This window comes from Nannospalax galili, unplaced genomic scaffold, assembly GCF_000622305.1.
Source record: "Nannospalax galili isolate Female #2095 unplaced genomic scaffold, S.galili_v1.0 scaffold433, whole genome shotgun sequence".
Classification (NCBI taxonomy): Eukaryota; Metazoa; Chordata; class Mammalia; order Rodentia; family Spalacidae; genus Nannospalax; species Nannospalax galili.
Window position 1 is genome coordinate 10,957,898 of NW_008338715.1, and position 14,503 is coordinate 10,972,400.

The 14,503-nt window shown below is 42.5% G+C and overlaps 1 protein-coding gene across 1 annotated transcript in view; it reads left to right on the forward strand.

Moving 5' to 3' along the window:
* The first annotated feature begins 6,692 nt into the window (after positions 1-6,692).
* Kdr (kinase insert domain receptor) overlaps positions 6,693-14,503 on the forward strand; it is a 46,676-nt gene continuing 38,865 nt past the window's right edge. The window contains exons 1-3 of the mRNA XM_008833318.3: positions 6,693-7,059; positions 10,925-11,018; positions 13,377-13,573. Coding sequence (XP_008831540.1) covers positions 6,993-7,059; positions 10,925-11,018; positions 13,377-13,573 — 358 coding nt within the window. The 5' untranslated portion in view covers positions 6,693-6,992. The remainder of the gene's footprint in view (positions 7,060-10,924; positions 11,019-13,376; positions 13,574-14,503) is intronic.

Sequence of the window (14,503 nt, forward strand, 5' to 3'; positions counted from 1 at the left end):
TTAAGTGGGTTTTTTTTTCTTCTCTTGGTATTTTTTTTTTTTTTTTTTTTTTGTCTTTTTTGAGGCAGGATCTCCCTTTAGCCCCAGCTGTCCTGGAACTCACTATGTAGACCAGGCTGGCCTCAAACTCACAGAAATCTGCCTGCCTCTGCCTCCCGAGTGCTGGGATTAAAGGCGTGCACCACCATACCTGGCTTACATCTGGAACTTTTATTTATGTTATGTAGTCAGATGCATGAAATGACTCCCCATGGCCTTTCATCAGCTTAGACTCAGCCTGACCGGTTTTTGGCTGATTATCAAACAGATCCAAAGCTGTATTTTTCACTGTATTTGAGCAGTTCTCTCTGTGTGAAGTGTTCTTTGGTAAGCTGTTTGGTTTATTACGTGCACAAAGGCAGTGATATGTTAGAAATGAATGTTCAGAAACACTGCTCAAAGAGAATTTTTATTTGTGCCTCAGGGGACTGTGCACCAATGTTTTGGAAACTCTGGATATTAAATTTATATATAAGGAACATAAAAAATTTCTGCTCTCACTGGGTGCTCTCAAGGCTGATGAATGAATTTTCATTACTTGGAAACATTGTCTTTATTCTACAAAAATGTGAGCACTACTAAAAACTATCAGAATATCTTAGTTACTCACTGTGACAAAGTAGCTGAACAAAACATCTTAAGGGGAAAAGGAGTTTATTCTAACTTTCAGGTCCAAGGGGATATAATCCACCATGGCAGGGAAGGCATGGTGGCAAGAGGGTGAGGCTGCCTGGCCACATTGCCTCAGCAGTCAGAAAGCATAGAGTGTGAACAGGAAGTAGTACTGGACTATAAAGCTTCAAGACCCCCCCCCCACTCCACCCAGCCCCACGGTGACCCATTTCCTCCAGTAAGGTTCCACCTCCTAAAGGTTCCCAAATGTACCAGCAGCTGTGGACTAACTAGGCACATGAGCCTATGTGGAATATTTTGCATTCAAAACACAACATAAACTAGTCTACAAGTGTATATGCCCTTCTTATAAGGGGTTAGCGATTTATAACTGGTCCCTTTTCTAGAATACAAAAGATATTTTTGGATACTACTTGAAAAGTTGATAAATGTTAAGAAGGAAGATGGTGTTAATACACTGACAGATGGTTACAGTCTATAAATGGAGAGAGGAATTTCAAATCACATATTTCTTGAATAGCACATATAAATCTTAGAATGTTCTATTTGGGTTTTTTTTTTTTTCATTTAAAACAAAACATCATTCACTTTTTCCTGATTAATTGCAAGATGACTCATTTTTGTTTTTGTTGAATTGCATAGTTTTATCTAATTTACCATGTTGCTTTCTGTAAGACAATTGTGATGGGTGCCAGAGAAGAGTTATTTCAAGGGGTGGGAGACCACAGAGAGACAGAGGGCAGCAGAAATGGAAGCGAGAAAAGACAGTCACAATATCACTAATGCATGGAGGGGTGTTGGGCTTAGGAATAAAGACTAGACTTGACCCAGTCCTTGCTGAGGAGAGAAAAACCTGCTGAAACATATGGCTATATTATCACATATCATATAAGTGCTGGGTGTGTATAGGAAAAGGAAAGTAATTCTTTACTCCTGTGAAGAGTCTACATTAAATTTCCCAAGATAAAGTATAGAGTTTATCTCTGGTTATATTTGTCATATGGATGACTATTGTTTAAATGTGAATTTAAGGATGAATATATAAAATACATTTTACATTGTTGGCGTGTTTAATTTTAACCCCACAGTTAAATAATTATTTAACAAAATGATTTTATTTTATTTGTGTGTGTGTGTCTGCCAGGGCACATGTGTGGAGGTCAGAGGACAGCTTATAGAAGTCAGTTCTCATCTTCTACCATGTGATTCCTAGAGATCTAACTCAGGTTCTCAGGTTTGACAGCAAGTGCCTTTATCTGTCCAGCTATCTCACCAGCCCAAATCCCACAATATCTTTATAATAGTTTTGTCTAATTAGGCATTCATAATGTCTTATATCAAGTAGATTTTATTTTTAAAAATATTTTATTTATTATTTTAATGAAAACACAATAGTCACTGGTATTGGCTTATGAACCATAACTTACAGGAAATCAGCTTCACAAAAGAGGCCTACCAGAAGTATATCAAAGATTACGTGAAATCACTCAAAGACAAACTTAAAAACAGAAACCAGACAGGGTAAAGCCCTTTATGACTGGGGCCACAGAACAAATCAAGCACATCCTTGCAAATTTCAATAACTACCAGTTTTTGTGTGTTTTTTTTTTTGGGGGGGGGTCTTTTTGAGACAGTGTCCCCCTGTAGCCCCAGCTGTCCTGGAACTCACTATGTAGACCAGGCTGGCCTTGAACTCACAGAGATCCGCCTGCCTCTGCCTCCCGAGTGCTGGGATTAAAGGCGTGCACCACTACGCCCAGCACCTACCAGTTTTTATTGGTGAAAACATGAATCCAGATGGCATGGTTGCTCTCCTAGACTACCGTGAGGATAGTGCAACTCCATATATGATTTTCTTTAAGGATGGTTTAGAAATGGAAGAAGTTAACAAATTGGATAATTTGGATAGATCATATGTGGAGGATAGGGAAGCTGGTGGCATCGATTCAATTCCCTCAACCTCATCCTTGAATGACATCAGTCCTCAATGGGAAACTACGAGCCTGAAGGTGTCTGTTTGATACTTAACATCTCTTTATTTTAAAAACTGGATTTGGTCACTTATGTAAAATATTTTATTTATTATTTTATTTTTATGTGTATGAGTGTTTTGTCTGATTATGTGTAAGTGCACCTATGTCATTCAATGCCCATGAGGTCAGAAGAAGGTGTCAGATCCCCTGGAGCTGGAGTTATGGATGGTTGTTAGTTGTCATGTGGGTGCTTGGAATTGAACCCAGGTCCTCTGAGAGATCATCTGTATTTCCAGTTTTAGGAGATCTGATGCTCTTTTCTGGCCTCCTCAGGCATTTCACAACACAGATGGACTTACATACCTTCAGGCAAAACACTCATATAAATAAAATAAAAGTTATTTAAAAATTTTAAAAGTCAGCCGATATCTGACATACACAACACCAAGAAATATGGGAAACAGGGGCTAGAGAGATGGTTCAGTGGTTCAGAGCAGTGACAGCTCTTGCAAAGGATCCAGGTTCAAATCCCAGCACCCACATGGTGGTTAACAGCTGTCTGTAACTCCAGTTCCAAGGGATTTGACACACTCTTCTATCCTCCATGGGCACTGCATGACATGGGTGCGCTTACATACACGCAGGCAATACACTCATACACATAAAATAAAAAAAAATTAAAAACTATGAGAAACAAATATGTGAAGTAAATATGAGGTGGTGTGAAAATATGTAGTCAACCAATGGCAATATTTGAAACCATAGCAACAATTAGAAAAGAGTGACATGACATATTTTAGTTGAGGAAGTAATTCTTGTGTTAAAAAGAAAATTATAGACATACAAGAAGCAAGAATTTCTTCTCCTCCATCTGCCTCTCTGCCTCAAGTATTTCTTAGATGTAAGAATTTATATAGTGTGATCCATGTAGATACTGCTTATGTAATTTTCTATTGTGTGTGTGTGGTATGTGTGTGTGTGTGGTGTGCCCAAAATAAGGAATATTTTTGAACAACTGATGCTCTTTTCCCTTTTTTTTTCATTTCATTTCATTGCTCCCTTTTCTCTTAAAAATTTTTTTTTGAAATTTATTTTTTTTATTTTTATTTTATGTGTACGAATGTTATGCCTGCATGTGTGTAAGTGCATAGAAAAGGGCGTTGGATCCCCTGGAACTGGAGTTATAGGTAGTTGTTAGCCACCATGTAGGTGCTGGGATTCAAATCCAGTCTTCTGCAAGAACAGTCAGTGCTCTTAACCATTGAGCCATCTCTCCAGCCCTTCTTCTCTTCTTTTTTTAAGATAAGGTCTTGCTTTGTAGCCCAGGCTCATCTGGAATGAATGATTCTCCTACCCTAGCCTTCCAAGTGCTTGGATTACAGATGTGTGCCATCGTATCTGGCTGAACAGTTGACATTCTTGATGTTGAAAACAATTTGAGGTGATGAGGGAATAGGAGATCCCGGGCATCTAATTAAAATCACTGGAAGCAAATATTTTTAGAAAAAAGAACAAACATCAATTGAGACAATCTGTCACCACTATCACCATGAATAGAAAGTATTCTAGATTATGCAATACTATCATGAGATTATTTCGTTTGAGTCCTGTAGTAATCTTTGTGTTAGGCTTAGTAAGAATCATTCTTCTTGTTTACAAATGGAGACCCCCCCGCGCCCCCGGGTTTTTAAAAGCAGATCTTGTCATTTTTTCACAAACACGGAGGCATTTTTCAGTGCATGTAAGAGAGAATATGGTAGGCTGATTTCATTAAGATTCTGGCTAATTTGGGTCCCATGGCCATCAAAGATGCATGCTTTCCTCTAAGACTTCTAAAGGGCGATTACCATAAGCATGTGGATTCTAATTTGCATTTAGAGGAGACATCTTCTTAAGTAAGACTGGGAAGCAGAAGCTTCCTGGATTGTAAATAAGGCCTTGGGAGAAGCATTATCTGGAGACCCAGGTGGAGAAAATTCACTTTCTCCAAAGCAGGGTCTCCCTTCTCTTTCTCTAAGTCTGACAAAGCCCATTCTGGCTCATTTGTTGAGGTGTTTTGAGGTGCTGAAGAAGAGGTTTTTTTTTTTTTTTTTTTTTTTTTTTTTTTTGTCTTTTTGAGACAGTGTCTCCCTGTAGCCCCAGCTGTCCTGGAACTCACTATGTAGACCAGGCTGGCCTTGAACTCACAGAGATCCGCCTGCCTCTGCCTCCCGAGTGCTGGGATTAAAGTCGCGCGCCACCACGCCCGGCTTGGAAGACATATTTTTATTAAAGTACTCTACCCTGTTCAAAGTACAGCTACACAGTAGAGCACCATTGAAAAGAATGAGATGGGGCTTTCGGGGATGATGTTCTCTAAGGTACATTTTAAGTTAGGTGAAGGTGCCAAACAGCTTTCATACCAAGTTCCCATCTGTGAAAAGAGAGAACACACACAGACCTAAATGTGCGTAAGACAGTGCCTGGGAGGGGGGGGCGGGGGGGTGAAGGCATCTAAAATGCATGCCTTCGCCAAAGGAAGATTTTTTCCACTCCACATTTTCATATTGTTTTCAAGGATAATTGAACCATATAAACTCATTATATTTCAGACAGTGTGTTAAAACGTTTTGATTGTCAACCTGGAAGAAAGAAATCTCTTGGGCTTGATACTTTTTTCTTCAAGATGGGGAACACGTTCTTGATGAAATAGCTTTTCTTCCTCTCTTCTCTTTTCTTTATGTACACCAGACTCCACATTTTCATATTGTTTTCAAGGATAATTGAACCATATAAACTCATTATATTTCAGACAGTGTGTTAAAACGTTTTGATTGTCAACCTGGAAGAAAGAAATCTCTTGGGCTTGATACTTTTTTCTTCAAGATGGGGAACACGTTCTTGATGAAATAGCTTTTCTTCCTCTCTTCTCTTTTCTTTATGTACACCAGACTGGCCCTGAACTCACAGACCTCTGCCTGCCTCTGCCCTCCCAAGTGCTGGATCTTACTTGCCACTATAAAAGCATCTGGATAAGGCAAGAAGTTCAAGATAAAGGTTAGAGGACGTTTCACGTCACCTCCCAGGCGTGGAAAGACATGGCGAGAAAACAAGAAGAAATAAATGTGGGCAAGAAGGAATTGCGAGCTCCTCTCCAAACAGCGCTCCCAAAAGTTAACGTCTGTGGAGAAAGTTGTGAGGTTTAGGTCACCAGGAACTGGGAGTTTTCCCTAACTTGCTCCGCAGTAAAGCCCTAGGGGAGAAATTCCTCTTTGGCCTTCGCAGAAAGGTGTTTTGGCTGAAAAGTCAGCTCTGAAAGGGCCTAGCCAAAATCACCCTGGGGGACCCTCGTCCTGGAACGCCGCAGACAAAAGCTCTTGCAGCTGCAGGAGGACCTGTGATCTTCCCTGCGCTGCTGCGCTGGAGCCCTGGGTGTCCTCGGTTCCGAATATTCTGGCTGCAGGTTTTTTTTTTTTTTTTTTTTTTTTTTTGGCCAAAGCCAGGCTCCAAATCGAAATGCCTTCTGAGATTAGACAGGTAACTTCTTAAGATTTGAAGCTGCCTGGTGGAGAGAAAACAGTGGAACACTGGCAAGCTTGACAAGCGTGTTCTTTAATCAAGGCGTTCAGATGGGGATTTTAAAACTACGGTGATGCTGGCTAAAGTACTGTAAAACCAAACTCCCAAGTACTGGCCAAGTCAGTGCCAATTTGCTCCCCTCAAATGTATCTACGTTCAGGATTCACTTATTTCTGTTTGCTACAACCTACTTGTAGATCCTCGGTCCTTTGGGACACGCAGAGGCAATAAAATGGGTTCCATAGGACGCGCCTGGTAAAGGCGCAGGGGCCCTCACTGCGTTTCTAGTGATGCTGCTCAGGTTGCCCCAGGAAGTGACTGAGAGCCCGTTGCCGGCAACGTTTTGCTTCCACCAAAAACAGAGTTGCATCCAGATAAGTGGGCGTGGGAAAAAGGAGATCCAGGCCCGGTACCCAGTGAGGGGCGGGGCCGGACGCAGGAAGCCCCACCCCCGCACGGCCCCGCCCCCGCGCTCTTGAGTTTGGCGGCCGCTGGCTCTCCCCTGAGTCCCCCGGACCCCAGGAGAGCAAGCGGTGTGCGCGCCGGCGCTGCGTTTTCTCTCGACGCTTGGGACGCTCGGTGGCACTGGAGGAAGCCCTGACCGAGTCCCGAAGCCGGAATAACCTGTCTTTCCGGTGCCTGCGGACGCCGCTGCAGCCGCGGCCGGAGCCCCGGGCTCAGTCGGTCCCGCGCTGCGGGGCGCGTCCTGCCTCTGTGCCTTCTTTGAGGGGCAAGAACTGAGAAAGCCGAGCCGGAGGTCTGGGCTCTGCCCCCAGCGCGAGGTGCAGGATGGAGAGCAAGGCGTTGCTGGCAGTCGCCCTGTGGCTCTGCGTGGAGACCCGGGCCGCCTCTGTGGGTAAGGAGCCCACTCGCTAAAAGTAAGGCAGAGAGGGCCGGGTGCTGGGGGAGAGTGGGAATACGGGAGAAGAGGACCCAAGTCGGAGAGCTGGAAGGGACTTGATACTTGGTGTTCTTTCACTTACCAATCGAGAAACTGAGGTTCGGAGACTGGCCTGAGACGACTCAGCGAGATGTCTTCGGAGCGCTAGCCAAGTTGCCTTTGCGCGACTCTCGCCTCAGCTGGGTCTCCGCGGAGCGGACACAGCCTCGGGCGCTGGGGAGGCGGGAGTGGGCAAGGCGCCCTGGGCTGGGACAGAAGATGCTCCCACAGGCAAGAACAGGCGGCAAAACGCCTGTAAACGAGTGGGAGCCGGGGCATTCCTCGCTGCCCAAGTCGAGTGGAGAAGGGAGCATCCTCCTGCTCCCTTTTAGGTCCAGAAGTTACGCGCATCTAGTATATGACGTGGGGGGTCTCCATAGAAGGACACTTTTTCATTTCTTCTTTGGTGCAGAATGCTGCTTCCCTTGCATAGAGAAGATGGAGAGCCACACCGCTCTTCTGTGACAGCTTCACCACGTGGCTCCAAGTGACTATCTGTGCAAAGCAACTTAACATCTTAAAGCGTTTTGGTCCTGGGGTAAATACATAGTCAGAAATCAGGCTCCAAAAATCTCTTGGATTTGGCACCTAGTTACAGGACCACTTTCCTTGTCACCTAAATTGCAATCTGGTTCAAGATTAGGAAACACACTCTTCATGCAACAATGCCTCTCCTCTCTGCTCCCTGCTCCCTGCTCTCTTCTCCCTCCCTCCTTCCTCCTCCTCTTCCTCCTCCTCCTCCTCCTCCTCCTCCTCCTCCTCCCCTCCCCTCCTCCTCTTCCTCCTCTTCCACCTCTTCCTCCTCTTCCTTTCCTCCTTCTCTCTTACTCCTCCTTCTCTTCCTTTCTTTTCCTTCTCCTTTTTCTCTTCCTCCTCCTCTCCTCCTCCTCCTCCTTCTCCTCCTCCTCCTCCTCTTCTCCTCTCTCATTTCTTTTTTGTAGCCACAGTTTGCTGATTTCCAAATCTATAACCTATTGGAGGATGAGAGACAAGAGAGAAGTCAGTTCTGTGAAAACATTCCTTGTGTAAAAGAGAACTGCATGTCTTAAAAGACACTGGCACTCACATACAGTACCAAGATCATCTGTCTACAGTTATTGAATTTCCTTCATAATGACTTGGTTCATCAGGCCAGCTCCATCAGGAGCACTCATTTGTCCCCGACAAGCCCTCATTCTCCCCCTTTCTGGGAAGAGAATGATGGTCTGGAACATGTGGTTGTTCTGCATCCCACAAAGAAGTGAGCGGCTTTGAAGCCTGGGGTGTTCCTAGTGCAGCAGTATAACAGTAGTCTGGTTGCCCTGAATGCAATGGTGAGGTTGCCCTTTCGGAGTGTGTGACTTGCTTAATTGGATTGGACTATAATTGGTGCCATCAAATTCTAGAGACAGAGCCGCTGTTGTTTTTCCTTCTCGTCTTTGAGCTGGAAGGGTAACAGTGCACAAATTAATTAATGTTGGTTATGGGATTTGAACATAAAAGGGCTTTTTATCGAGCAGGAGCATATGTACCTCTTACAGTCGGAATGAGCTTTCTGAAGAGTGAGACCCAAACTTGCCAAGGAAAGTAGAGTTTAATGGAGAGAAAAAAGAGTGTTGGCCATTGATGTGAATCTGAATTTACTACCAATAACGTTGTTGACTTGATTGTATTGTAGATATGTCGTGAGAATAGTGTGGTGTGGTCTTGGCTTCTTAGGAATGAGGTATCTTTTAAAAACACACATAGCTAATGTTTCTAAAATATGAGATTATGACAATACTTTATAGAGACTTTCAAGAGTCTTTTAGTGACTGTGGTATGGGAAGAGTGCTTGCTAGCATGTATGGGGCTCTGGGTTTGATCTTCAGTACTGAGAAAAAAGGTCTTTTACTGTAGTGGCAGAGTGGGTACCGCTTATTGAAGGGCTGGTCATAGTCATTACTACCATGTTTTTCCTCACACAAATATGGCCAACTAATAGATTCTTTCTCATTTGGATGGTGGCATGAGTTGTGTCCAGTTACTGTTTTCAGCATGTTTCTCAGGCTAATGTTTCCCACTCATGTTTAAAATCTATTTATCCAAATGAATTGTTTTTATTTTCTTTTTTTTAAACAAAGTGGTGTTCCATTATTGCAAGACTTGCTTTTGAACATTTTGCTTAATTGTTTGCCTATGTTATGGACAGTTACTTCCTTCTTATTGAAAAGTGTTATGCTAATTAATTGAACATGACTAACCAGACCAGTAGCTGTCTCAGGGTGGCCCACAGACCATCTGTGATACTGTCACTTTAAATGCCATTAAAATATATGTTTGTTGGTCTAGAGATGCTCTAACCCAGTGTAATGTTTAGAACCACTGCCGAAACACAAGTCACTGCTGATTAACTAGCTTCTGAGATTTATTGATGTAATTTAGTTTCCACTGTTTAGAAAAAATGTTATTGATCAATATATTTAGAGTTACATCAACAATGTACACAAATCTGGTGAGACTGGGTGCATTCAGGATGTATAGACTGTTTTGCACATCCGCGTGTGTGTGTGTGAGAATACATGCAGCCAGTTGTCCGTCTGCCTTCGGTGTTCACATAACGCACCGTGGCATCAGTGCACTGGGCGTTTGCCCTGGATATTTACTTATGTCCTCTTTATTCATACTGCCTCGTATTTGTTCATGTTCACTTATTTGTCCAACAATGTCAATGCCAGTTTAGGCCTTAGGAGTCATCTGTTCGCAGTTTGTGTGAGTTAGAAAGCTTGGGTACCTGCCCAGGATCAACTGATTATTTTTCTTTGGAGACAGTCTTACTATGTGGCCCAGGCTGGCCTGGAACTCACAGTCCTTCTGCCTCATCCACCTGAATACTGGGATTATAGGTGTGTGCCACCATGCTAGGCCGATTAGTTACTTTTCCAAACTGAGCGCCAGAAGGTCCTGTGTACCCATTGAGCATGGTGGGCAGATTGCCTTTTTCTCATGCTTTTTGAACACCTGGGAGCGCTTCGCATTTAGTTGACAGAAAACGCTGTTATCTTGCAATGAAGTGACTGCAGTGAAGACTCTCTCCCGTAGTATTTTTCTGTGTTTCTTGTGTCCCAGGCTTTGTGTCAGGATGAGCTCAGAGCTTTGCTTAATGAGTTGAGATTGCCCGTTAGTGTTACATTATTTTTTGTTTTGCTTTCTGAGGAAAAGTATGTTTGAATGCATGTGTGAACTTGGGAATATTTCTCTTCCTCAGTTCCTCTCCCTCTCTTTAAATGTACCGTCCATAAGCCCTTGCTTCAGCCTTTGCAGTTCAAGCAACGAGAGAACTCTGCTACATAATATACTAAAAGACAATGAAACAAGGTCAGAGTCTTTCTCCTTCAGAGTGCATAGATGAGCTGTATAGAAATCTCTGAGTAATATTCATTAATCAGCAATTTACAAATGCGTACATCCTATGCTTTGCAAGAAATGTCAGTGGGTCCTTTCCCAAGGGCCTGAGATCATCAGATGGGGGTTCACCAGGTTTCAATGTCCCATATCCTTTTGTAAGACCTTGAAGTTGGCAATGCAGGAAAACAGGAACTCCACCCTAGCGCCATGAATTGCAGAGCTGTTGTGTTGGTTTCTGACCATCTGCCCATTCTTCCTGTTATGACACAGCTTGTGAACTTTTACTGGGAATGGGGCAAAATAAATCCTACTTTTATACAATGAATTGCTGAAGAGGTCTTTTAAAGATTGGAGTGTGCATTGTTTATGGAAGGTGTTTCCTATTGGGTACAACTCTTATCTAATTTGTTTCTAGGTTTGCCTGATGATTCCCTTCATCCACCCCTGCTCAGCACACAAAAAGACATACTTACAATTTTGGCAAATACAACTCTTCAGATTACTTGCAGGTAAGGATTTCATTTTAGATGCAGATTTCCTGTGTTAAAGTACTCATTGTTTATTGAGGGGAAAACAATTTCCATTATAGTAGAATTATAATAGTGCTGTTGTAATTGTTTATAAGTAGTGAGGCTTCTAAGAACTCAGGTAGTAATGAAACAATGAGAAAGGTCTTTTCAAAACTTACATACTATTTTGCTGGTATTTTTCCTAACACATATAAATATGCCATGCACACACCATATATACAATACACAGACACAGACACACAGACATACAGACACACAGACACCCCCCCCAACACTGACATATAGTAGACACTCAGGACTATTGATTAATCATAAAGTTGAGAACATACTTTTATGAAGTAGACTTAAAGAAGTTCTGAGCCATACATGTGTCATTCAGAATGCCTTTTGGGCATCTTTTTAGCTCTTCATGAGAACCATAGCCACAAATGAAATTCTGTCTTTAGTAGCAATTTAAGTTCTAGTCAGTAATATTCCTAACCATATGCCCTGTGCAGGTCACAGACATCATGCTCTGACTTGACTTTCTGGACCGCCTCTTTTTCCCACTTTCCAGCAAAAAATCATGCTATTGATGTTGGATGCTGAAACAGATCTCTTTGACAAGAGAGACCTTTGAGTTTTGCTTTTTTTTTTCAGTCTTTTTGAGACAGGGTCTCCCTGTAGCCCCAGCTGTCCCAGAACTCACTATGTAGACCAGGATGGCCTTGAACTCACAGAGATCCGCCTGCCTCTGCCTCCTGAGTGCTGGGACTAAAGGCATGCACCACCATGCCCAGCCAGAGTTTTGCTTTTTAGCCACAAGTCAAGAAAGGAAAGCTAGAAGAAGCAGACTTGAATGCTGTGGTTATTCATGAAAGCCCATGGGTCTCTGAGGACCAATATGCTTTTAGTGGAAATGATGAGGGGTTGAGGCGGTGGTGAGCTGGGAGAAGATGGCTGGGTGCCACAAAGAGCTCTGGCTGCTTCTGCCCATTGCCTCATACTTGAAGAATACCAAGTGGTCCACAAAATAATCCAGATCGATTTTAGATCACAGTGTGGAGAGAATCCCAGGTCTCTTAGCGAAGGTCTATGAAAGTTATCAATACCCAGCTTTGGGGAGGGGAACCCACCCCAAATGGTAGCAGGTGCTGTTTCTTTATCTTTGCTAATTCTTGACATTTTCAGAGATTTTCTTCTTACCCACCCTCAAAAACAAAAGGTGTTTAAAACCTACAAGGATTCCACCCTCACTTTGGAAACTCTGCAGAAACATCTCTAAGTTTCTGAGGAAGTCATGAAGTGAGCAAGCACAAATGCAGATGCAAATTCAAGGAGCTCTTAAGTGCTTTGATTGAAGGCTTAATGGTGTTCCTTTTCTCGATTCATGTTGACTTCTTTGGGACCTCATGAAGAAATGTAAAATAATAGCAATGTCTGTTTTAAATATGTGTGAATGTTTTGCCTGTATGTAAATGCACCCATGCATGCAGTGCCCACAGAAGTCAGAAGAGGGCATCAGATGCTCTGGAACTGGAGTTACAGATGGTTGTTAACTGCCATGTGGGTGCTGGGAACTGAACACTGGTCCTCTGCAAGAGCAGCCAGTGCTCTTAACTGCTGAGCCATCTCTCCAGCCCTGCAATGTCTGTTTTAATGTGGCCCTTTAAATGTCTTTTAGTTTAACCTCTCCCCTCTGTGACCTTACTTCTTATCTCCCCCTTGCCTATATTTACATGACTACTCTGGCTTCCTTGGTATTTCCTAATATTCCAGATGTACACCCGTCCCAGTCCTTTGCATTTTCTGTTCCCTCTGTTTGGAATGCAGTTCCACCCAGTGTGCTTAGGGTCACCGCCCCCCCCCCCATGCTTCACTCTTTTCTTTGCATCCTTCAGTTTCTTCACAGTACTGATTACCTTTAATACAATTACTTGTACTTACTTTTTCTCTGTCTCCTCCCACTTAGAGTGAGGTTCCATAAAAACATTGTTTCATTTTGTTTTGGTTTTTTCTTTTTTTAGCCCTGGGTATAAAACCCAGGGCCTTGTGCATGCTGAGCCAGTGCTCTACCACTGAATTATATCCTTGGTCCTTAACAATGCTCAGCACATCATAGATGTTTAATAAATATTGTTTTTGAAGGAATAAATGCATGAATTAATAAAAAACACAGACTCTATGGGTAATTTCCTAAGCAGAGTCTGTGACCTTTGGTGGGATGTCCACACAAGTTGTCTGTCAGCTTTGAACTGTCTGTTAAGTAATTTATGTAAGTTATGTAACAGCATCTATACAGCCATAGCCTCCCGTATGGCAATTCACATTAATACCTTCTTGGAATTAATTTTTCAGGGGACAGAGGGACTTGGATTGGCTTTGGCCCAACAATCAGAGTGGTTCTGAGGAAAGGGTGGAGGTGACCAAATGCAGCGACAGTGTCTTCTGCAAGACACTCACAATTCCAAAAGTGGTTGGAAATGATACCGGAGCCTACAGGTGCTTCTACCAGGACACCAATGTAGCCTCCACTGTTTATGTCTATGTTCAGGGTAAGTGATGGACCGAATAGAATGTATTGTCGACATCTATTTTCCAGGTCTAAAACTCAATAGACACAGAGAAGAACTGAGTCCCACCAAAGGTTTGCTCAAAAGGCTGTTTGCCAAACCAAGTAGACCAACTTCTCTCCCAGGCTTCCTTTGAGAGATGACTCACTGGCTGTTCTGGAGCCTGGGCCATGCTGCCTCGCTCTTCTCCAGTTATGTCAGTTCTGACCTTTTCTCTATGGTAAATCTGTGATCCTCCTTGGATATGAAGACTCATAAAATGCCTGCTCTTTGAGACAAGACCATGAGATCTTTGAAATCAAGGAAGATTTGGGGGTGAATTATGCAGAGATTTCTGTGGTGAGATAGGTTATCTGTAGCAAGGAGATTTTTGCAGGAATGCAGAGGGAAATAAATAGCCAAGGACTTTGGAGGGTTTTTTTCTCCCCCATAATATCTTTCCTTTCTATACTCACACTTTATAAAAAAATAATTCACATACTTATGTGCAAACCACAGCTACTTCAAGAGGACCCCTCCAGAATTGCATTTCTTGTTCTTGTTTTTGCTTGTGTGATCTGAGTTTGAAATTTAGAATTGACACAAGAGATCCAAAACTGGAGAGAGACTTGTGAAAAGTCATTTACAGTTAGAGTAAATATTTTATTTTGAAAGGATGGGTGGTTGTTTGGGCTTCTTTTGTTTACTTCCCTTTGTAGGGCTACTGAATTAGAATTGATTTATAGAAGAGCTTTTGTCTTATGTCAAAAGGTTAGTTTAGCTGTGTAAACAAGTTATATAATTTAGCATCTATATAATAAAAACTATAATGCTATGTACATTCAGTATTTATAGCATGGATTATGCTTTCTTTATATTTTGAAAATCATACACTACCTTTATTTTTTGTGAAAAACCTATCTTGTGAAATGT